A 25,495-nucleotide genomic window follows, 5' to 3' on the forward strand; every position below is an offset into this window, starting at 1 on the left:
ACTACCTTATAGCGTCATTATACAACCTCCAGTTCTATTTAATGCTACAAAGGTTGTGCTATATCAGTGGCCACACGCAGTCTTTGACTGTCTTTTTTTTTTAATTGTTCCTTCACATTCACATCACTTGGAGTGAAGGCCATTCGAATACATTCATCAAGTCCTCCACCGTCGCGCCTTCGGCAAAGAAATCGGCCGACAGCAGTTTTTGTCAACTTCCTCACCCTCTTTCAATGTTTCTGCATTATACGGCTTTTTTGGTTGAATTTGTAATAGTGCACGTGGCTCTGGCTTTTTGATAGGCCATTCAAAACTGTCTATCTTGGCTTTGCATTCCTCTGGGTAATCAAAGAACAATTCAAGGTAGAAAAATCTTTCCCAGTTGTTGAACTGATGGGTACGATCAGGATGTGCGGCAGGTAGTCAAGACTCATTTGAAGCTGAAAAAGTTTTGCTTACACCAGGGCCTGACCATAAGCGTCTAGGCTGCTTACCAAGACTGTTTCGATGTCATTGGTAACCTTCCATTCCACAATAACATACCTTACTTCTTCTCCTGATTTAATTTAGGATCTTGGTACCAGCGAATTACGTCAGCCTGTCCTTCCCAGAGATCAACTTTTGGCTTGACTGCGTCTCCCTTTTAGGGGTAAAGGTAGTCAAATAGTTGGAATTCACCATCTAAACAGTATATATTGAACTCGTTGAAAATTACTTCCAACAGCCGAAGTTCAGGCCGCTCTGTTGGCGCCTGGATCCCCATTGCCCCTTGTTCAAAGAACAGCTTTCCCTCCTTCCTCTCTTCCAATTCTACGGAGTTCTTGGTGCCACTCATGGCCCAGAGTTTTGCCACTTCCACGTTTACCTGGCTTACTCAACTCGGGTGATTGTTCCGGTATTTTCACCTTGCCATCCTTACGAAACTCGTCCTTTATGCTGTTGTTCATCTAGGAGAAAACAACTTTACTTCAGCTACGAAAATGTTCCACTGGTTTGTCAGCGCAAGCTGTTATGTGTCTACCCTCTTTAAATAAAGTCGATTATTATTATTATTTTATTATTATTCCAGCTGCGTATTGTTTATTACAATATGGTCTGCAAGATCTACTCTCCAGAGGACAGGACAAGAAAATTTTGCTTCCGTACAACCCACGACTTGGGAAAGGTTTCATAATCGACGTTGGTAGGGTATTATTTGTTGATTCAAGTCAGATAGTTACTTATAGCACAGCCTATAGAGCAAGTCTTGTTGTGAATTGTTAGAACTTTTTGTTGTCAAATGAAGTCATTTGTTTTTTTTTTTTTGGCTGTAGGAAAAGTGTCAACATTCAGCATGCAAATTTCAAATAAGCATGCAACAGACCCAATTCATCCTGGGGAGAGGCAGTGAACCACATCGACCGAGGATAGCGCCACTCTTTATTGAATAATACTACAATACCTATCAACATTCTATTCCTATAAGTTAACTTTATTTACAACGGTCGCAACTAGAAGCTTACACTTTCCTTACGGAGCCTCAAACTATATATAACCTAATAAAAGCTTCACCGACAGTACATAAAAACGGCTCAATGCCGTAAATAATCAGGCCAACCGAAACTTTAAACAAATCCTAATCCGACCTTTACTTTAACTGGTCCATTGAGAGTGTGCAATCTTTAATCAATCGTACTGCTGATTTAGCTTTGGATGCGAACTCATCCCATGGATCGAAAATGTTTGTGTCTCAAAGTTTGGAACCATGGCTCGCGAAGTGAAACAGAACCCCCATTGCCAAGGAATGTCGTCTCCAGTTTGCACATCTTTCTTATACATTTCTCGATGAACTCCGCTGTTGCAATTTTTGTGCTGCCATAATTGATTGAAATAGGGAAAATCATTACGGTTTGCGGATTTTCCTTTTTTTTTCCCTCAGTTTTCCCATTTTTCCGATTTGATATCCTATCCGGTTTTCGATTTTTCCTATTTTTTTTTTTTTCAATCTGAGAGGTTGATCTAAGGTCGATATCAGCCTGATATTAGACTACGAGCAATCTCTCCTTTTCGGCGAGGTCCGTCCCGCGAGTCAAAAAAGAAAAAAAAATCAGCGAAAAAACATTTCTGTTAGCGCGCATGTGTTTTACAATCCTAACCCCGTTCTTGTGAGTCATCATATCGTCTGCAGCTGCAGTTTGACAAGTTCGTATGGTAATGAAATCACGAAGGAATCCAATTTAGTTGAATGGTGAAGCGCACATGTTTTCTACCCTCGAGAAGAAGCGGATATTTTGCTAGTATTTGTTATCTAACAGATTCATAATATCTTCTACATTGATTTCAAAGGCTTTTCCGTTCTTGATTTTTTCCTTGCATTGTACAATTTCGTCAAAGGGTGGTGACGACTTCGATGTTGCCATTTCGAAATTCCCTTGGTACGGAATAGCCCACTTGCGAGTTTTTGTATGAGAATGAACTGGTGCCGAAGTAAAGCACTAAAATGGGGTGCCGTGCTTAAAAAGCTTCAGGTCGTGGTGGGAAAGGGTGCAAGCAATAAAATAACAAGTAGCCTACGTGCCTTCCTTTTCTCCTCGAGGGAAGGTGCGGCTACACGTAGGATAAATAACAAGACCCCTAATGGTGATCCGTGGGATGCGATGGGTACTAAGCCTGGCATTCAGAGGAATTGTGCAGTTACAGTAAACTATAATGACAAGTCCAGGGTTATAACGAAGTATGTGGATTACATACTGATCCGACTTTTCCTCCATATTTTGTGATACATGATCCAAAATTTCGGATAATTTTGATCCTTACTCCCATATCTGCTGCTTATACAAGTTCACTACTTGCTCTTACACCGTGGCCTTAAGTTTCAGGATCTGTTTACTTGATTGATTTTGTGTTTACTTCATTTGTGTGATGACTTCATAAAGCTTTTTCTGTGTCATTGTTTGGGGATAGTGTTAGCTTCGTCTTAGTCTCGGCTTTCTCCTTGGTTCTCCTTTCATTTACTTCAAGAATATCTCAGTCTTATAGTTTAGTTTGTTTATAACTCAGTCGAAGGAGGATTATTCAAGTTGATAAAACGATCGCTCGCAGGTTATCTCGAAGAACTTCAAACGACTTCTTATAATCCCTCTCCATCCTCCTCCATTCCCATAAAAGATTCTCGGATATTTTCAGGGAAAAGTTATGATCGTCACCATCAACAAATAGCGCAACCATAAGAGGGAGTTAAGGTTGGAGCAGGGGCTCTTTGAGCTCTGAAAATAGCTCCCACTCCAAATTATGACATTTCTTCAGCCATTTTCGTACAGTGGAACCTCGATTTAACGAAGTGACAAGGGACTGGGGATATTGGTTCGTTATGTCGAGGGTTCGCTACATCGAGGTTCTGTGGCGTACAATTTACTGTAACTTTAACCAGGCTGAAACTGAAGTATCGTTCGTTATACCGAGGTTCCACTGCAGTGCAGTGATCGATAACATGCCAGATTATCAACTGTTGATTACAGCCACAGGTGACTGCACTTCGTAAATACAGTTATCCTGTTCGTTGTTCATTCGTGGCGACCATTCCCAATTAACAAGACTTGACAAGACTAGACTCGGTACACGCCCGAATTTTAAACCTAGGATTTTCAATCCTTCAAGTTTACAACTTTTTGTTCTTTAATTCGGACACAAAATCACCCAATAATTGTTCACATGAGACATAAACGAAGGACTAATTTTAAGGAAATTCATATTTTAGTCATTATCGAATGCTATTCCGAAGCTATAGTTCTTATTACAATAATTTACCGTGATGTGGTTGACGGGTGAAAACTATGTACAACAGAGAATATTACAATAGGCTGATTGTGATGATGTGTACTTCCTGCCTATGCTACCGATGATGGTTGCACTCTGCCAAAAGGGGATTAACTATACTCCTGAAATTCAACATCCCTCTGCACCTAAGTTCTCGAACCCTTTGACTAAGCCCAACTTGTGTACCGTAGAGTTTGAATTGGGAACATGGATTAAAAGCCTAACATTCTGTACTCTTGGTGTAAAAGCTGTATCCCGCTTGAATGTTTGCCTTTTCCTGTGGATAACTAAGACGTCTCGGCATCCTCAAGTTATCGATAAACACCGGCTTGGAATTAACCCAACAAGAATAACTTTGTAAAAAGAAAATAGGAAGATATATTCAAAGGCACTTGCTCTAAGAGAGAAGAAATTCTATTTTTCTTTTTTCCTCGGTATATTTGTTTCTGTTTGCCGATAACATGTTGATAGATGTGACATGCTTGGCCGTGTAAAATAGTTAAAAGTACATAAATATTAGAAACCAACACTTTGGTTAGGCTGAACAGATTTTTCACGAAAATAAAGCGAGAGCAATAGCTAACAGATGCTATCATTGCTTTGTGTGAGGGGGGAAGGGTGTTGTAAGACTGCCTCAAAGTTACCTAATTATTAGATTAGGAGTTTCCTAGCCAGAGTGTTACAGCCCTTCTACACGAGCCTGTTTGTTTTTTGTTTCTATCTGAGAGGTTGATTTAAGGTCGATATCGGTCTGAAATTAGACTAGGAGCAGTCTCTCCTTTTCGGCGAGGTCCATCGCGTGAGTCACAAAAAAAAAAATCAACGAAAAAAGTTTTGTGTTAGCGCGTCATGAGGAACCCTTGAAGTGACACCGATGTACTGCAGGAGCTCCATTTCCACGGCGCGATAACATTAACTTTTTTTTACTGATATTCTTTACTGATATTTTCCTTTTCACAATAAACTGGGGCGGATCCAGGGGTGGTTCGGGTGGTTCGGTTGAACACCCTAAATTATCCCTCAAACTGCTGGAAATCATGTTTCCGAAGGCCTAATTTTCAAAATCTCCCGGGAGAGCATGCCCTCGGGCAATTCTCCGAACCCCCTTTGACTAAATCCTGGATCCAACCCAGATACAAATTATGGAAGTTGGATTGCAGAAGCTTTTGAAAGAGAAAGTAAACGCAATGTGAGTGCCAACCGAGATAGATTAGCTTTTTTAAAAAAATCTTTCTGTTCTAAATCCACGTATATAGTGTGTATAGAGGCTATTAAAAAAATTTGTCCGACTTCCTACATCTTTCATTTAATGGTCTTAATGGCCTCGAGATTTAATTTCATTTCATTTCAATGTATTTATCTATGTATGTATTTACGAATATTTATACAGGGGTAGCCCAGTTTAACAGATAGCTAGTTTAAATGGGGCCCTGTGAACACCCACCCATCCCACCCCAGGCGAGGACATCCACCACACTAATCTCGTGCGTGGGAAGTTAACGTCTCCTACCTCTAACCCTGCAGAAGACGGGGTCAACGGTTTATTCGTCGTTATCTGAGAAGACTAGAATATCTATCCATTTCTTGATATTATAGAAAGGTAGCAAATTCTCCTCAGTTTCAAAGTTATAACTTGATCCTAAGTTGTTATTCGCGTTATTACAAATTTTTGTTGTCAAATGAAGTCGTTCGTCTTTTTAGGCTGTGGGAATACTTGTCAACATGCAGTTAGTCTCCCTCGCAGCCGTTTTTAGTCTCGTCACGCAACGCTTCTCCCCACATTGGTGCAAAGACAACAAAGGGAAAGGAATGTTGTTCGAATGTGAGCAGCCGTTTGTGGGGAGAAGCGTTGCGTGACGAGACTAAAAACGGCTGCGAGGAAGACTAACATGCAGTATGCAAATTTCAAATACGCATGCAAGAGACTCAATTTATCCAGGGGAGAGGCAGTGAACCACATCGACAGAGGGTAACGCCACTGTTTATTGAATAATACTAAAATACCTATTTATATTTTATTCCTACAACTTAACCTACAACTTAACCCACAACTTAACCTAACAACAATCTCACCTAGAAGCTTATATATAACCTAATAATACCTTTGACGACAGTACTGACATAAATGTCGTCTCCTGTTTGCTTTTTTGTCCATGTCCTTTTACTTATTTACATATATGTCACATCTATCAATATATTACTAACGAGCAGAAGCAAATAAACCATGGAAAAAAGGCAGATAAAATTTCTTCCTTTTTTGCTGACAGGTGCCTTGAATATATGTTCCTGTATTTTTCTTTGCTCTTTATTCTTGTTAACTTAATTCCAAGCAGCTGTCTATCAATAGATTGGAGATGTCGAAAAGTGAATTATTAAAACTATTCTGTCAACTATAGCACACATGAGTAAATTGTATGTCTGCTATCAGGATTACTTTTCACCATTAATTATCTGCAGGAAAGTCAACCATTCTTGCGGGGAACAGCTTTAACGTCAAGTGTACTTTAGACTTTTCAAAACGAAACCTTCGGCAGTGTACATAAAATGTGGAACACTTTTGAACGCAAAGAAAGAAGACGGTAAAGAGTATTGCCAGCAGTTTTCGCTGACTGAATATTTCCAGGTAACGTAAAATTGTTAATAGCTGGCATGTCTTGCATTTCTTTAATACTGAATTCTAAATATTGCACACCAACAAGATGTGTGCGCAAAAGTTGTAGCTTTGTTTTTTCTTGAAATGTAAGAAAATGATTTTATTCAAATTTTCTACCGACGTAGTTTTATTGTGGAAAGGGTAAGACATCTTACCAACAATTAAAGAGTCGCACGATATACCTACCATGCTCTCGTTTTAGTGGAGACCTTCAATGAAACTCTCGCATATGAGCACATCACTTTGCTCTCTTAACTTTGCCATCGCAGTTCAGTGAAATGTGAAGTTTAAAATCAATTTGAGAAGCATTCGGAGGCGAAAGCTGGGATATGGCAATTGAAAGAGAAAGTTAACAGGGGGCTCGCATCGTAACAGACGACGTAACGTAACTGTTTAGAGACTTCTGTTGTTTCTTGAAACTTCCCTCTATATCATAATACGAGAGGCGACAACAGGGGACGTTTCTTTGAAATACATTTCAATTGTTATTCCTTAGTCTGTCCACGACTGTGTTCTTTTTTTGTAGGTCAACGAAGCAAGGTATCCCGAGGGTAGCGTGTAATGGCCTCCAAGAAAACAAAAGTCGTGAACTGATCAGATGCGAGCTTCAGATAAATTCGTACCCATGAGAGTCGCACAAAACTATGAAACATATTTCTAAACCCAGCGACGTGCAATATACATCGCTTTGAATTCTATAATTCTGTTATATCTCATTGACCATAAAGAATAGTAAGCCAATCCAGAGTGAATTTTCGCGTTCTCACTGGCGCTAAAGGGCATCCGCTGCAAGCGAAAGTTAACAACTCCTCAACCACTACCAGCGGCGCTTGCACTGCCATCTTTTTCGTCTTCTTTGGATACTTTATTGACACGTTTCGTCACAGACCATCTCTGTAGTTTTAAAAAACGTCTCACAAAATCGAAATTGGAAAACAATTAAAATAAGAAAATAATTTACACTTAGTAAGCAAAATTAAATTAAAGCCTAGATTTATCATTATTGGAGCCGAGAGGAAATACCGATATAGAAACAGTGAGGTTCTTGAGCTAGCCCATGTAACTTATCATTTCTATTACTCTTGTCATAATCATTACTATTATCTTCACTATTCTTATCATAAATATTATTATTTTCTACAATGCAATTATTGGTTGAGTGTCAATAAGTCACTTTAGTATAATTTCAGAGCTGAGCAAAGAGTTTCCAGCGATCTGATTGGTCGAGCGGTTCCTTATATGACGCTATATGAATCGCTCCACGCGATTTATATAAAATGTTAAAATGAAATGTTAATAAATGTTACTAAAATGTTATGATTTTAGAAATTTCTCTGTTGTTCAGCTCTGAAGTTATACTAAAACAATTATTCGCTTCTGGTTCGGTGAATATTGTCGAATAATCCAATCGACTTCGTCTCGGAGATTATTGGACGATATTCACCTCACCTTCGGCGAATAATTGTTAAATATTCTTGAATCATCTTTTTCATGTGGAAAAGCGTACTCATAAATATGTGATAGGAGGCAGCAGCCGTCATATACAGTCTTCACTGCTTATTTTTATTTCGCAAAAAGGTTTTCCGACTCGACCCAAGCCTCTCTCGCTTTTTCTCTCCTCTGTTACCATCGCACCGCTCACTATTTCGCTCCGTCTTACTATATGACAACTGGAACAGGCTAGAATCGTCGAAGTGCCCGAGATACCAATGTAACGTTCATCCTTAATTGTTTACTGATTGACATATTTCTCTCTAATAAACGTCAAACGGTAAAGGCCCTGAATTTTTAACTGTCAACCGTCAAAATCGAAACTAAATTAACTATCACCCGTCAAAGCTATTCCCCATGAAGACCCTTATGCAAAGGTAACGGAGCAGTATCAGTTCTAGCCAACAGAGTACAAAAGGGGACTATAGAAAATTGACTGCCAATTTCGTGGGGGATCTTAGGAATAATACAGAACCTAAGGGGATCAAATAAGTTCTCTCGTGACACCACTAAAATCCTCCAAACCTACCCCACCGCTCCGATCCACCCGGCGATAAATAATCATCGGTTCTTAAAGTAAATAGCATTAATTTCTTCATTCTGTAGTTGTATGCGATGATGTAAAGGCCAAAAGGATAGATCAAAACAACGGCTGCAAACAATTCATAGTATTCACATAATTGGTGCATACTTGATTTTAAGGTGTAGGAAATACGCCTTATTTTGTACCATTAATTTTTCGTGAAAATTTAATTTGTGGAAAATTAATTTGTAACATTCTCGGCTTTGTTTCAGGTTTAAACCACAGTAAAAAGACGGTTAAAATTTTTTTATCACTCGGTGGCAATAAGTAGCATGATGGTGACAGATAATTCATCTATTGCAGGTACGTTTTTATTTGCTATTATCTTGAAGATATTTGTTTTGGCCATTTTAGGTGAATAAAGGTTCGTAATGTAACCATAGCAGCCTCTGCAAGAGACAAAGTCAACAGAAGCGAAGTGATTTTTTGCGATACGTGGGGAAAGGCGTCAGGTGCAAATCGCATGGTGTTAGTAGGCCATTCAAGCAGATAAGCAAGCGCAAGTTATATGAAGCGCCTTACTCGACCAAAGTTATTTATCAAAAATGCCTCTCTCTCCTCACGTTATTGGGAAACTCGACAACATCAGACACGAGGGATTTTCTGTACAGCCGTGACAAAAGTTATCCAGGCTTGGCTATGCTAAGTTAGGTTCTCAAAAAATTATTGTAAGAAAGTTATAGAAATCGAAGCTGATTTACTCCACATTTTTTTCTTAGATGTGGCAAACTCGAATTCATCGGTTGTTAACCGTTACTTTCCTGTCAGGAGTACCGTATGGCTAACTTTAGCATATGTGGTTATATTCGTCCTCAGCTTCTTTGGTAACATCTGTATCATTTACATTGTGGTTTCTCGTAAAAGGATGAGGACTAACTTCAATTTCTTAGTCCTAAATATGGCGGTTGGAGATCTCCTGCTTTCTCTTTACCTCATGCCGTTTGAGTTGAGTAACAGTTGGCCAATTTTCAAATGTTACCTCCTCGTTTAGTTTCGTTACGAAAATCGCGCTCAATCACTCCCAGGAATTTAACACATCATGTATTCCCACGCTATGAGCTCCGGTTGTTATTAAAAAACCTATTTTATGTACTTCCCTGTCCTCCTAGGTAAAATTCTTGTATACTGGCTTGTCCTGGATCCCAGGGGCAGTAGGAAAAGTCACGTGTAAGTTTGTTAACTTCTTGGGGAGCCAGTCCATTGCTACGAGTATCATAACACTTGTCTTTATTACAGTGGATCGTTACTTCGCCGTTTTGCATCCACTTCGAGACATTTGTTTCATTCGAAACACAAAACTAGTCACCTCTGTGATATGGATCTCGTCTTCCTTGTGTTTTTTGCCGTATCTCTTGCTCCTGGATGTTGTAAAGAGTGCTGATGGTTTTCACTGGGAATGTAGATTGGTTTGGAATTTCTTTTCCCTAGACGGAAGTGTCCAGCTTTCCATCGCCAAAGCCTATTACATGATCATGTTCTTGAAACTATATTTGGTTCCTCTTATTGTCATCGCATGGGTTCATTTTCTCATTGGTCGACATCTTTGGTCACACCAGATCCCAGGGGAGCCAACAGCTCATCAGAGACATCAGAATGAACTGTCAAAGCGCAAGGTACTGCGCATGATCATTATCGTGTCGGTGACGTTTGCACTGTGTTGGTTGCCAGCTCACATTCTACATCTATTGATATACTATTTTACTCACACTTTGAAAGCTTTGCTCGAGGTTGAACGCCTTACTTCCGGTTTATTTTTCATATCACAGGCCAATAGTGCCATAAATCCTTGTCTGTTTATTGGTTTAAACCAAAGATTCAACAATGAATTCAGGGGAATTCTCAGATGTCTTTTCTGCCGAAATCGCTTTCCCCTGAGAAGAAGCTTTGGGACAGAACCACCAATTTTTCTAACTCGCATACCAAAGACTGTACGTCAGTGTAGTGCAACTGTCATCCCTCTTCACGCGCAACAGCGTGCACGGTCTCAGAGCTGTACGCTTTGAAATTTTTCTTTAGTTAGACAAGACGATAAAATCCGATCGTATTCAATCTTTTCTGGCTATTGGTTAGACAAGACGATTAAAACCTACCAAAACCATTAAAGCTTGATATTTTAGAAATTTTATCATTGCCAATCTGTTCTCAGTAGTGTTAGTATTATTCAACAAATGAAAAAATGGTTCATACATGATAAGCCAATTCAGGGGAAAAGCTTTGCATGGAAATAATCATGGTATATACGAAAGGCTATACTTACTTTGTAGGACGTTAGAGGATCACGCTAAACTAGTGTGTTTTGCGTGTCGTTGTTCTTATCATCATCCGGACACTCATTAATGTTTCTTAGAAACCACATATAGCATGTCAATATTTTCATGGCAAAAATTAAAACAAAGTATTGTTAACCAGAGCACAATTAAACCGCCAGTTTGAAAGAGGTATATGAAAGACGTTATCTATCTGTTGCATATAGCCAATAAAGAATTTTTAAGACGGTTAAACAGCTACCACGATACAATCAATTCACGGCTGAGATATCAGACTCAGAAACTATTTGTTCTTAGACAAATAAATTGACCAATTAATGTTTCTAAAAAAAACCTATGAAGTCCTTGAAGACCCATATATTATTTGGTCTCGGTACTAATTGTATCACTTTGAATTTGTATAATGTAGCTCAGGCAGACAAAAGTATAGTTTAGGTACCATTATTGATAAATTTTTCAGAGAAAAATGTGAGCTCTTTTGTATTGTTGTCTTAGAGTAATTTTGCTCAGGAAATGTAAGTACTGTAGCTAATTGTTTAAAAATATCTGTGCCGTTGGAGATACAAGTGCTGTCAAATTGAAACAGTTAGTGGTTTAGCTCTTCTAGCGTTTGTGAACAAATAGTAGAGCAACTATGCAATACTGTACTCCCCAAGTAAGCAAAGTTTCAGCAAAGTTTCCCCATGTTATCTACATTGTATAATATGACAAGGAACTACCTTAAGCGGTTGAGTAAATTAAAAATTCCTTAGAAAGAAGTGCAGATCTTGAATGAACCATCGAGAGGACCACGATTTTTCATCTCTTCAAATTCTTAATGGTTTTCAGCAGATCACTGTTATATTGAGGTTTTGAGCACATTTCAATCACAAAAAAAGTCAGTGATCTCATTGAAAATTTCAATTTATGCAAACTTCGAGAATGTTTACCAAGCTCTTGAACAATTAACCTGTCATTTGACAACGTTTCACAGGCCTTTACGGTCCTTATTTAATATTACAAAGGATAATCGTCTTCAATGACGTCCTTTCTTTGTTTGGTTAACTCTTTGTTTCAAGCACAAAGGGACTCCTAGAGGAGGCCAAGTCGCTTTCTGCCAAATTTTGCCGTGTTTGCACGCACTATTAATTTTGAATCATAAAAGCTAAAAGATAAATAAACTTCAAGATGTAACCTTTCGTATGATTCGTTAGATTTAATTGCGAATTGCGATCATAAGAACGAGACTCGTGTTACAGCTCACCTCGATATTCTTTGCGCTTTTATAACACTTAACAATATGCTTGCCGAGAGAACCCAAAAAGATTTAGGGCTACAATTACAAAGGGTTTACAAGCAAAAAACAAAGGACCTCAAAGTCTGTTTGAGTAAACTTCGCTGTATTTGTAAGCGCTGTTAATTTCGCATTATACTTCTACTTCTTAGCACTTATATGGTGTAAATTTCATACAACATTATTCATATCGGCAGAAATCACTCAGTGAAAATCACTCGGCAAATACTTGACTCTGGTTTTGCTGTTCGCAAACTGATCATAATCTTCGTGACATCAGCATGTTTTATTTCGTTTAACGTTCCATTATTGAGACACTACCCCTAACTTCTTGAGTCCCTTTCCCTTTTCGCGGTGTACTACTACATATTAGATTTCATTTGATGTAAGTGCCACACGAGAGACTACACTTAACGTTTAAGTTAAATCGCCAACGGTGGCGATGTGACTTCGAGTGGTGGCGAGTTTGTTGTGGTGGAGAAGTGACCGTAAACCTTCAAAAACAATCATGCACTTATTTTTCCCTTTCCAATTGACAGGCGTCAGATCGTGACAGATACTTTTAATGAAAAATGTTTAAAAATTTACTTGGAAGCCTTGTGAGTCACCTTTACCATTATGTTAATAAAAATGTTTCGGTAAAGCCTTTCTATTTAATTTTGATAACATCTGTTTTCTTTAACCTATCTACTCGCGGAGAAAAAAATATAACTTTATGGAGGATAGTTTCATAATCAAACTCGTAATTGTAGCCCTAAATCTTTTTGGGTTCTTTCGGCAAGCATATTGTTAAGTGTTATAAAAAAACAAAAATGTTATTTACCAGCCAAGGTCGGTCCGTATTGGGAAAAAACTGTGCTCTCTGTCTTGAGTACCACACTCGGCGTACGGCGGTATCCAAGACCTCGGGCACAGTTTTTCCTAATACGGACCTCCCGGTTGGTGAATAACATGTCTGCATTTTATTAGCGACTGGGGAGCAGAAGCAAATATACCGTGGAAAAAGAAAGATAAAATTTATTCCTTTTTAGCTGACAGGTGCCTTTGCATATATTTCCTTGTATTTTTTACGCCGTTATTTTCGTTGGCTTAAACCCAGCAGATGTCCATCAATAGATTGTTACGCCGAAACATGAATTATTCAAATTCTTCTTTCCATGATGAAATCCATTAGCAATCTATTTGTCCGCCATCAGGCTTGCTTTGAACAATTACTTATCTGCAGGAAAAGTCAGCCGTTTAAGCGCGATACAGCTTTGATGACAAGTGTACTTTAGATTTTCAAGAAGAAACTTCAACAGTGTACAGTGAAATGTCGGACCCTTTTAAACGCTCAGAAAGAAGACGATAAAGAGTATTGCCAAACTTGTCCAGTTTTCTCCAACGGCATCTTTCTAGGTAACGTGAGATAGTTAATAGCTGGCATATTCTGCGTTGCTGCAACACTGAATTTCAAATACCACACACCCATAAAATGTTTACACAAATGTTGCAGCTTTGTATGATCTTTAACTGTTAGAAAAATGATTTGATTCAAATTTTGTACCGACGCAGTTTTATAGTGGAAAGGGTAAGACATCTCACCAACAATTAAAGAGTCGTATGTCATACATGCTCTCGTTTTAATAGAGACCTTCAATCAAAACTCTCAAATATGAAGATATCACTTTGCTCTCTTAACTTTGCCATCACATTTCAGTGAAGTGTGAGGCTTTAAAGGCCAACTGAGAAGCATTCGGTGGCGAAAGCTGGGAAGTGGCAAGAAAGAGACAAAGGTAACAGAGGGCTCGCATTGTAATAGATGACGTAAAATAACTGTTAAGAGACTTCAGTTGTTTCTTGAAACTTCGCTCTATTTCATAATATGAGAGGAGACAACAAGGGACGTTTCTTTGAAATAGATTTTGAATGTGTCGTTCCTTAGTCTGTTCACGGCGGTATGTTTTTTTTTTTAAGTCAACCAAGCGAGGAATCCCAAAGTGAACGTGTAATGGTTTCTAAGAAAACAGAAGTCCGTGAACTGATTATTCAAGCTTCAGATAATTCCGTACCGATGAGAGTCGCACAAAACATATGAAACATGTCATACACCGCTTTCAATTTTATATTTCTATTCATATCTAATTTACTACAAAGAAAAGTAAGGAAATTCAAGGTGGATTTTCGCATCCTCACGGCCTTAAAGGCAGTCCTCTGCAAAAGAAAATTATCAGCCTTGAGGCACAACTTTACCACTACCAGTGGCGCTTGCACTACCATCTTTTTCGTATTCCTTTGAACCTTTATGGACACTAGTTACACTCAGGGTGACGTTTTGTTATAGACCATCTCTGCACTTGTGACAATATTTACCCTCATGCGAGCAGTTTCCACGCAAGTAGAGCAGAACATATTTAACTTCGAAATGGAAACAATATGGTTTTCTAACAATCGTGGATCGGTCCGGATTAGGTCCAAATTTTATGTATGCACGTCAAATCATATTTTGTGTTTGCAGCGGCTTTTTTTTCTTTTATGCGTAGCAACTTCATCATTGCAGCAAATGTTTATGATTTTAAAGGTTTCTTATTTTGGAGAAAGGTTTTTAATCAAATGAGTTTATTAATTTGCAGCACCTAAAAAACTGCCACAAGTTTCTTCATTATGCAACACAGTTCATTTGTTTGTGAACAATAACTAAAAATAGCAGCAGCTGTCATGTTTGGAGCATGTCCCAGTGGCCCGCCGATAATTTTTTTTGAGATTAGAACGCTTACTTTGAGGATCTTAATGGGGGGTAGCTTTGACGGTTGGAGGTTAATTTTTTTCGATTTTGACGATTGACGGATTTTTAACGACTAGAACAGTTGACGGTGATATTTCAGAACCTTAAATGGCTGATGAATGTTACGTTAGTATCTTGTGCACTTTTAGAAATTTCTTTCATTGAATTGTTAAGTTTGTATCTCGCGGACTTTTAGAATTTCTCTTTCAAAGGATTGTTACTTTTATCTTGCGCATTTTAGAATTGACTTACAGAATCGATTGTTGCTTTTGTATCTCGCGTACTTTCAGGATTCTCTTTCATCATCATTGTTACTTCAGTATATCGCACGCCTTTTGGATATACTCATTAAATCTTTACGTTAGTATTTCGCGACTTTTAAGATTCTCTTTCACTGGGTTGTTTCGTAAGTCTCTTGCACACTTTTAGGATTCTCTCTCATTTCACTGTCACGTTAGTATCTCGCGCACTTTTGGGATTCTCTTTCATTCGATTGTTACGTTAGTATCTAGCTCACTTTTTGAAATATCTTTCATCCGATTGTTAGATATGTATCTCGCGCACTTTTAGGTTTTCTCTAACGCACTTTAGGATACTCCTTCATTCGTAAGTTACTTTAGCAACTTGCGCATACGAATGATTGTCCAGCCCACATTCGATTGTTACATTAGTATCTCGTGCACTTTTAGGATTCTCAATTATTCGATTGGAACGTTAACTTCAGTGTTTTCCTTACTATTGGCAATTTAATTATCGATAAAAGACAAAGACGTTGTTGATCTTGAAGGAATGATTAATATGCTGGTGAAAACTCGATTGAGGAGTTTTACGATGAAAGCTCTCGACAGATTTTAGGAGACTCGACATGCTCTAAGTATGATCTTCGTAGCGTGGCGTATTGGCGAGTACGAAGACAAGTTATCAATACAGTCAGTTATCTTTCAATATTCAAGTACTGAATTGAACATTCAAAAATCAAACTGCCGGATTTGTATTTGAAAATGACGGTAAACGGAGCGTTATTTTGGAGATCTGGAGACTAGTTTACCAGTCTAAAGATTCTTCCAGATCTTAAACTGTTGTTAGCAAGCAGCTAAGATAGAGAGATTTTGGACCGTTTGACGGTAATATTGATTTGTATTTTTGACAGTTGAGTGTAAAAATCTATCCTTTTTGACGGGTGACGGTTAAATTTTAAGCCGTATAAAGGTGGACAGTTAAACACCATTGAGACCCTATCTCATTGCAGCAGCTGTTTATAATTACAACAACTTTTCTCCCTGCCGCAACTCATAATGTTGTCCTGTTGAGTGACTGATTGAGTGAAAAATATAATATGAACGACCTCTTAACCCACAAAAAATTCCGCCGAGTCTTACGCGATATTCCTCGCTGTTGGCTTCTGTTTGTTTCGGAACATCTTTGCTCCTTCAACGCTTGGTAACGATTTTTCGGATCACTTCGAATGTTACTCGTAATTAGCACGTGATCACAATGTTTCCCGGTACTACTTATTGTATTATTTTGAAAACTGGGATGAAATTTTTTTTCTTTGAAGGGAAAGCATTTTACCGTTTGAATCAGCGAATTATGCCCAGTAGATAATTTTTGTGGCTATTGCCTCCGAGGCAAAGCCACATGTGTGATCGAGATGAGTGAGTGTGTGAGTGGGTGAATGTTACAATAGAATTCCGATTTTGATTCAATTTTGACCCGATGTTTCCTAGTGCTACTTATTGTTTTTTTCAGAGTATCTTAGTAGCTCAATATTCGTAATGATACATAGTTGATTTATCTCCTTTTACGATTTATGGCTTATTGCTTTGAAGAGAGAGCAATTTACTGTTTAAATCAGCTAATCATGTAGAACCGAAAATATGATCTTCTCAGTTCTTCCCGTGACACTGGTGGAAGACAATAAACATCTCATAATGAACTGCAGTGGGGTCGACGCAGTGGGGTCGACGCATTGGCACAAGACTGGAGCGCCGAAAACAACTGGATATGTCCCCCGGTTAGTCTGATCGTCGATTCTGTTCTTCATCTCGTGTCTTGCTTTGGCCGCGGGACATCGATCATCCCCGAATGGCCCTCCGCTCATTTTTGGCCTTTCTTGCATGAAGGGTCTTCTCGATTTAGCTCGTATGTCGCGGAAGTGTTCGTTCTTCCTGCAGTCGAGGATCTACTATTGGAGGGTCCTGGTCAGAAGCAGATCTAGAAGTCTCGACCTTCTATTTTTCGTCGTTGTCCGAAGTTCAGAATGTTGGCTTTGCGTTTAGATTTTAGGTGAGTTGTCTAGCCTTCGTGGCATACTTTTTGAACCCGGCGGTGCACTTTTTCCGTTATCTTTTTTGGTTACGCATATTTGGATTTTTTGGCGCATTTTAGAGCCTGATTTGGCGTATGTTTTTAGTCTTATGTGGCGTATCTTGAGGCCTAAGTTAGCTAATGTTCGGCGCGATGGGGCGTTTGTTTGGCCTGTAATGGCACCTGGCCTGTAATGGCACCTGGCCTGTAGTGGCACCTGGATTCACTTTGCAATTTAGTAGGTATGGGTAAGTTTATGCTGCGCAGCCGACCATCGCGTTTGGAATATCCTCTTATACCTATATTGCCATTCTGTATGAGCTTGCTTTTTTCAGTTTTCCGTTGTCGTTTCGTTCACCTTGTGTTTTTGTTTTTCAGATGTTTTAATTTCCGGGATTTGGAGCGACGCGGCAGCCTTGAAGGACCCATTACTACGCAGCTTGGTTCCAGATCTTCTTCATTTGCAGTTGGGATCCGTCTACCTTAACCAAGTACAAGTCAGGCTGGTTGAGATGGCGCGGATGTCCTCGAAGATTGACGTCCCTGTCATTCCGGCGAAGCCCTTGTACATTGCACTTTTTATTACAGAAATTACGAACGTTTGCCTTGCGAACAATACGGGTGTCTCCCCAATAGAAGCTGTTGCTTATGGCATTAAGTGGGCCCACTCTATGGCTGGGCTAGAAATATGTCCTGCCAACCATCCCCTTGTGAAATCTTCTCTTGAGGGCGCGAAAAGAAAATTGGCGCGTCCTGTTAACCCGAAGGAGCCTTTATCCGTAGACACGCTGCGGGCAATTGCCGAATGTTATGTTGCGAGTAATTCTCTTGCCACTCTTCGTTTTTTGTTCATATTGTTAGTTGGTTTCTATGGGTTTTTTCGTATTGATGAAATTAACAGTTTTTGCCTTAAGGATGTGACCATTAATGCTGACCATATGTCTATTTATGTCTCCAAGCGAAAAATGACCAGTATCGGGAAGGTCACACCTCTTATCTTGCCAGGTCTGGGAAATCTACGTGCCCAGTTGCTATTACTGAGCGAATTATTCAGGTTTTGTCGCAGTCTAATTCATCGCTTCCGCTTGTTCGTCGTATTGTGAAGTCCAAATCTGGCGAGTACTTCCACGCTAGCAAGGACGTGTCTAATTCTACTCTTACAGAGGAATTCAAGAAGTACATCCGGCCTTTTGTTGACGACGTTTCAAAGTACGGCACGCATAGTATGAGGTCAGGTGCAGCGTCGAACGCCGCTTGTAGGCGCATACCGGGCGATTTATTGGATATGCATGCTGGGTGGAGGTGTCCTTCCTCGAAGGACAGATACATTAAACATACAATTAAAGATCGTTTAAGTGTTTCAAAATCGCTTTTGTTGCGAGGGTATACTTTACACTAGTTTACAGTTTATTCTTGTCATTAGTTTGCGATTATTTTGTGCTTTTTTGCTAGTTTATAACTATTGTAGTTCTAGTTTACTATTTACTGCAATCAATTTATTTATCGTATTTATTATGTCCATCTATTTGCTGTTGCCTAGAAGTCCTGGCGGGGGACGTAAAAGGTACCTGGCCCGTCCCAGATTTCCTGTCCTGTGTTTTCCCTACAGGGTTTTTTGAGGCAGGTTTTTTCTGGCCCCCCTGGCTCGCTTACTCGCAGTTGACAGATCCGGTTACGATTATAATCATATATCTCAATTGTAGTTCAATAAACTGATTGATGGCGTTGCTCAACAACAAACCATTTATAGATACATGATCTGGTTTTCATTTGTACAGCGCACTCAAGATATACTTAGCACCTTCATCCACCGCAAACTGTGCAGTCATGACAGATCTGTAATTTTGCTAATTCGATTTTCTTGACTTCCCCGTAAATTAGAACCCATACCCAGCTGTGAATTTCAAAGTCGCATAAAGCTCGTCATGCTTTCACCAACAGGAAATCTTGATGCGCTCGAAAGTTCATCTTCTTCTTACGACAGAAGCTCACGGCGGCTTTCTACATACCGCTCCACACTCGACATGATGTAAACTTGTCTCTGTCGAAGGAGGAGAAAATCGCTGGGTGGTGTGGTCAACCGCCAAAATTAATGAGTTATGAAAGAAGTCAGCCCTTTTTTAATATAAGCAATTAAAATTGAAATTGAATCTTTTCAAACTGTCAGTTTAGGCGAAAAGCAATAAACACCACCACTAAGTGAGCATGTATAGAAACCTGGAGACTGGTTTACCAGGTTAAAGATCCTTTAAGGCCTTCAACTTTTCGCGGTAAGCAGCGAAAATTGGGAAAATACGGCGAGATCCGAAACATCTTCAAAGCCTCTGACGGTTAATATTGACCTGCTTTTTTGACGGTTGACGGTAAAAATCTATCCCTATTGACGACTGACGGTTACATTTTTAGGCCCTTTGACGGCTGACAATTAATCCTCATTGAGACTCTTACAACACACCTACGCAGAACAACGATATCATCTGATAATCCTTGCACTCGGCTTATTTTCATAAAAATTTTTGTTTTACCTTATCCAAAGTATTGGTCTCTAATGTTCATATCGTTTTGGTTATTTTACACGGCCAAATACGTCACATCAATCAATATTTTACTAGCGGGCAGAAAAGATTATATCATGGGAAAAAGAAAACGAAAATTTCTTTCTTTTTAGCCGACAGGTGCCTTTGAATATATGATCCTGTCTTTTTATTACACCTTTATTCTTGTTGACCTAATTCCGATCAGATGTCCATCGATAGATTGAAGATGTCGAAACGTGAATTATTCGAGCTCTTCTGTCTACGATAAAATCTATCAGCAATCTGTTTGTCCGCCATCAAACTTAATTATCTGCAGGAAAAGTCAACCATTCAAGCGGGAAACAGCTTTAACGTCAAGTGGACTTTAGCCCTTTCAAGACGAAACTTCATCAGCGCACATAATATGTCGAACACTTTTGAACGCCGCAAAGAAAGAAGACGGTGAGGAGTATCCCTAACCTTGCACAGTTTTCACCAACAGCATTTTTCCAGGCAACGTAAAATTGCTAATAGCCGGCATATCTTGCGTTGCTTCAATACTAAATTCGCTTTCCTCTTTAAACACCTATAAATTTTACGCAAAAAGTTTTAGCTTTGAAAAGCCTCGAGATATAGTATAAATAATTCAGATTTTGTACTGACGCAATTTTATCGTGGAATGGACAGGACATCTCTAATAAAATACGTGGTTATTTTTTCAGTATTCGGCATACCAGGCTCTCTCCTTTTAACCTTGATATACCTTCAATCAAATTTGTACGAAGGTATTACTTTGCTCTCTTTACGTTGCTAAAGCACGTATTCATTTTTACAGACCATCTCAGTACTTATGACAATATTTACCCTCATGTGAACAAAACATCTTTAGCTTCGAAAGGGTAACAACATGGCTTCCCAGCAATCGTGGATCGGTCCAGTTTCCGAAGCAGTGATGTGTGCGCATTTAATTCATGTTTTATTTTTAATTATCCTGGGAGAATTTTCGCATTCTCACCAGAGCTTAAGAGAATCCTCTGTAAGCGAAAGTTTACAAACCTCAGGCTCCTCTACCCGGTAGAGGAGCCTGAGCCCGCAACAGTGGCGCTTGCACTGTCATCTTTTCCATCTTCTTTTAGACCTTTATTGACTCCAATTGCACTCATCAAGCGCAGATCTTCTCTACACATGTGACAATATTTGGCCTCAAGGGCTCGGTTTTCCCGCAACATGGCTTCCTAACAATCGTGGATCGGTCCAGATTCCGCAGCAAATGTAATGTGTGCGCATTAAATCGTGTTATTTTTTTTGCAGCAATTTTTTCTTTTATGTGTAACAACTATATCGGCATTGCGGCAAATGTTTATAATTGCAACAACTTTTATTTTTGCGGCAAACTTTTATAATTTGCAGAAAGGTTTTCTTTAATCAGTATGCAGCACCAAAAAAAATAAAACTGCCACAGGTTTCTTTATTATGCCACCCACTTGTGGAAAATGACTGGTTAATTTGACAGTTAATTCTTTTCGATTTTGGTGATTGACGGATAATTTTTAACGCCTATGATGCTCGACGATTAAATTTCAGAGTCTTTAATGATGGATGTTTCTTAGAAAGATGTATTTCTATGAGTAAACGATGTATAATAAATGGTACGATAGTATCTCGCACACTTTTCGAATTCCCCATCAGTGCATTATTATGTTGGTATCTCGCGCACTCTGTGAATTCTCTCTCTTTGCGTTGTGACAACTCTATCTCGCAACTTATTTGAATTCTCTCTCACTGGATTGTTACGTTGCGATTATTGTCTCGCTTACATTTTACGATTGTTGTGTTAGTGTTTCGCGTACTTTCCGAATTCTCTTTCATTCTATTGTGACATTATCTCGCACACCTTTTGAATTCTCTTTTATTCGATTGTGACGTTAGTTTCTCGCACAATTTTAGAATTCCCTTTCATTCGATTGTGATGTTAGTATCTTGCACACTTTTAGAATTCCCTTTCATTAGATGGTGACGTTAGTATCTCGCGCACTTTTAGAATTCTCTTTCATTCGATTGTGACGTTAGTATCTCGCGCACGTTTAGAATTCTCTTTCATTCGATTTTGACGTTAGTATCTCGCACACTTTTAGAATTCCCTTTCATTCGATTGTAACGTTAGTATCTCGCGCACTTTTTGAATTCTCTTTCATTCGATTGTGACGTTAGTATCTCGCACACTTTTAGAATTCTCTTTTCATTTGATTGTGACGTTAGTTTCTCGCGCACTTTTGGAATTCTCTTTTAATTTGATTGTGACGTTAGTATCTCGTGCACTTTTAAAATTCTCCTTCATTCGATTGTAACGTTATTATCTCACACACTTTTTGAATTCTCTTTCTTTCGATTGTTACGTTAGCATGTCACGGCACTGTTAAGATTCTCTTCCATTGGATTGTTACGTTAGTAAGGTATCATTGAAGTCAGATATCATTCAGTATTCAAGGACAAGAGATTGTAATATAATTTTCATATCAAAACGCTTTCAAACTGCCGGCTTTATAGGTGACTAGACGCATAGCTGCGTGAATGACACGGGCTTCCAACTGATCGCACATCTGAAGTTATCTCTAGGGGAATGCCATATTTCCATTGTTACTGTCGTCACGCAATTTCGTCATTGCCGGTAATGAATAAGTCTACTTATGTTTAGTTTTCTCTGCTGGAGTGTTAGGAATGTTGTTATGGTACTAGACAACAATCAAACCCCATACCTAATTATCCATTCCACTTCTTTGTCTTTCACGACAAAACTTTAAAAACAAAGTCTACCAGTCTGAATGCATAATAATGTATGTGGTTATATGGTACTCTTGCCTATTTTCCTTTAACTACATGGAGAAGGGAATTTTTTATCGATTATTAGTACCGAGTCATGGTTTGTTGCTAAATGTTCACCCAAGGGAAGTTGTCAAAAATCAGTATATTGAAGCAATATTACTGTTCAAGTATCCATATTGTTTTTAATAGAAAAATCTCTGAAACCACTGCAACTATATCTGAACTCAATTGAAATTTACAATAGTTTGATACGTGTGTCTGACTCTTATGAAGACTCATTGGTCTATTACAAGAAAACATTGATAAATACCGACTTGCTCTATGCTTCAAAAAAATCATCCTTCGATATACCCTCACAGAACAATTCAACTTCTATGCTTCAATACTTCAATACTTCTTCTCATATTGTGTAACTTTATTTAATCTTACCCTCTTCGTATTAAGCTTACAAATATTCTTTGTAACTCTTCTAACTTTCACATAACGACGTAGCCAAGAAGACTTCTGTATGCTTGGACGAATACGCTCATAAACAAATTCCTTCAGTTTTCTACCCTTTCTTCTTGGCGGTTCAGCGTTGCTTCTGGTATTCTACTGGATTCTCGATCACTTCTAAATGCGCGGTTGTGTTTACATGTAAACATAATATGAGATATTTCTCGATAGAAGGTTCACTCGTAACGGATCGCTCGTAAAGTTCGCGGGCCGACCCGTTCCCAAAACGCTCCACAAGTTTTAATGTGGGTTCATCGCGAACGATGTGTGACTTGGTATGTATATTGAGCGTCATAGCCATCGAATTTCTTCCGCGTGCATTAAGCAAGGAATTGTCCACGAAGGTGTAATGTTCAGGGGTTCCCTTATACGGTTCGCTTACAGTTCGCCAGGTTTGTTCGTTATACTAATTTCTCACCCCACCGTTCTCACTTACAGCGCATAATAAATACTACGTCTCCTGGGGCCTTGGCGTGGGCTTGGAGGCCTGCACACTACAGAAGGCAGCCATTTCTTTAAAACATGCACTCTTAGGTTCATTCAACGCATGCGCTCTCACACTTCACGCATGCGCTGTAGTGGAACTACGTTTTGTGACTGAACTCGAAAAAAAAAAAACGAATTTATACCTTGGGCATTTCCTTCGGAAAGCCCGAGAAAAAATGACGGTAAACTGAGCACTTTTGGAAATTTGGAGATTTGTTTGTTTTTCTAGATCCTTACCGATCTAAAGCTGTTGCTCAGGGTAAAAATCCACCCTTTTTGACGGCTGAATTTTAAGCTCTATAATGGCTGATAGTTTAACTCTGTTGAGACCCTCTCTCATTGAAGGAGCTGTTTATAACTACAACAACTTTTGTTCTTACGGCAACTTTTTTTTATTTGTACAAAACAGAGTTAATAGAGTTAACAGAGTTAACAGAATTAACTCTGTACAAAAGTTTTCCGACTCGACCCAGCCTCTCTCTCTTTATCAATCCTCTCTTTTACCATAGCACCACTTACTATTTCGCTACGTTTTACAGAATGACAACTGGAACAGAATACAAAAGTAAAAGTGCCCGAGATACCAACGTAACGTTCATTAATCATTGTTTACTCCTAGAAATGTTTCTTCGTAATAAACGTCAACCGGTAAATGCCTTGAAGTTTAACCATCAACTGTGGAAATCGAAAAAATAATTACCATCAACCGTGAAGCTTTTCTCCATGAAGACCCTCTTTAAAGTACAACGGAGCGGTATCACTCGTCGCCAATAGGGCATAAAGGGGGACTATAGTAAATTGACTGCCAATTCAGGGGAGGGGAGTCATATGAATATTAGAGACCCAAAGGGGGAATCAGATAAATTCGATCTCTACCCCGGCGATAATCGATTCTAAAACAAATCGAGACTTTTTTCTTCATTCTACGGTTGTATGAAACTGAGATGTAAATTAAAGGCCAAAAGTGGTAATTGATAAATGGTAAAAACAGTTGGAAACAGTTCAAGATATTTTCATGGTGCAAAGTATCAGAACCACTTTAAATCGCTCCAGAACTGATTTTGAGGTGAAGCAAATACGCCTTAATTTGTACCATCAGTTTTGGTGAAATTTTTATTTGTAGAAGATCAATTTTTAACATTCGCTGCTTTGTTTCAGTTTCAAACCACAGTAAAAAGACGTTAAAATTTTTGATCAGTGAGTGGTAATGAGTAGCACGATGGCAGCAAATAATTCTTCTATTGCAGGTAAGTCTTTATGCTATAATTTTGAAGAAATTTGTTTTGGCAGATTTTGGATGAATACGAACTCGTAATGCTACCGTGGCAGCCTCTGCATAAGACTAAATCAACAGAAGTGAAGTGATTTTCGCGATACGTTAGGAGTTACCTTCAGTTAGACGAACAGCTAACATACTCGAGCCATATAAGCAAGGTTTGCAAGAGAGCGTCCTATTAAACAAGTGTCCTTTTGACATTACCTAATCTTATTCCGACATCTGCCAAACTACACATAGTCAAATTCGCAATAATACCTCACTTCATATATTGTCAGACCGTCTGGCATTTTTGTCGTGCTTCCGATGCAAGAAAATTAGAAAGAATTCAAGAACGAGAGTTACGCGCTGTCTACTGTGATAATGTATCATCGTATGAAGAACTCCTGCATAGAGCAAGCCTGCCTACGCTATACACGCGAAAACTACAGGACATAGCAATTATGATGTTTAAAGTCAAAAACGGTTTGGCGCCCCCGTATATCACGGACTTATTCGCTGTCTCAAGTACTCATTATAATTTAAGAAATTCAGACTTCATAATACCAAGATTCAGGACAGTTGCATACGGTAAACACAGCCTGTCGTGCCCAGAGCCTGTACTATGGTCAAAACTCGAAAAATTTATTTGGCTGTCTGACTCACTGGAAACTTTTAAAAAACGCATAAAACAAGTTAATTTTAATAGCCTACTGGACATCGAATGTAAAGACTACTTCTTATGTAATAATTAACCACATCATTTTAAACATTTAAATACACAAAC

The 25,495-nt window shown here is 38.9% G+C and overlaps 1 protein-coding gene and 1 pseudogene across 2 annotated transcripts; both read left to right on the forward strand.

Moving 5' to 3' along the window:
• The first annotated feature begins 8,791 nt into the window (after positions 1-8,791).
• On the forward strand, positions 8,792-10,721 carry LOC148721993 (substance-P receptor-like). The gene is made up of 3 exons (XM_088736758.1): positions 8,792-8,825; positions 9,242-9,466; positions 9,630-10,721. The coding sequence occupies exons 1-3, from the start codon at positions 8,795-8,797 to the stop codon at positions 10,523-10,525; spliced, it is 1,152 nt and encodes a 383-aa protein (XP_088592884.1). The 5' UTR covers positions 8,792-8,794; the 3' UTR covers positions 10,526-10,721.
• A 2,542-nt stretch (positions 10,722-13,263) lies between these two features.
• Positions 13,264-18,864, forward strand: LOC148721994 (uncharacterized; annotated as a pseudogene). The gene is made up of 3 exons (XR_015992605.1): positions 13,264-13,460; positions 13,762-13,837; positions 16,717-18,864. The product of XR_015992605.1 is annotated as an uncharacterized LOC148721994 (transcript).
• The last annotated feature ends 6,631 nt before the right edge of the window (positions 18,865-25,495 follow it).

The sequence above is a fragment of the Stylophora pistillata genome, chromosome 10 (assembly GCF_964205215.1).
Source record: "Stylophora pistillata chromosome 10, jaStyPist1.2, whole genome shotgun sequence".
Taxonomy (NCBI): domain Eukaryota; kingdom Metazoa; phylum Cnidaria; class Anthozoa; order Scleractinia; family Pocilloporidae; genus Stylophora; species Stylophora pistillata.

Excerpts from the sequence above, each read along its gene's own strand:
- LOC148721993 (XM_088736758.1), top strand. The coding sequence starts at position 8,795 with ATGATGGTGACAGATAATTCATCTATTGCAG. Across the intron at positions 8,826-9,241 it reads AGATAATTCATCTATTGCAG|ATGTGGCAAACTCGAATTCA; the intron begins GTACGTTTTTAT and ends TTTTTTTCTTAG. Across the intron at positions 9,467-9,629 it reads TCTTTACCTCATGCCGTTTG|AGGTAAAATTCTTGTATACT; the intron begins AGTTGAGTAACA and ends CCCTGTCCTCCT.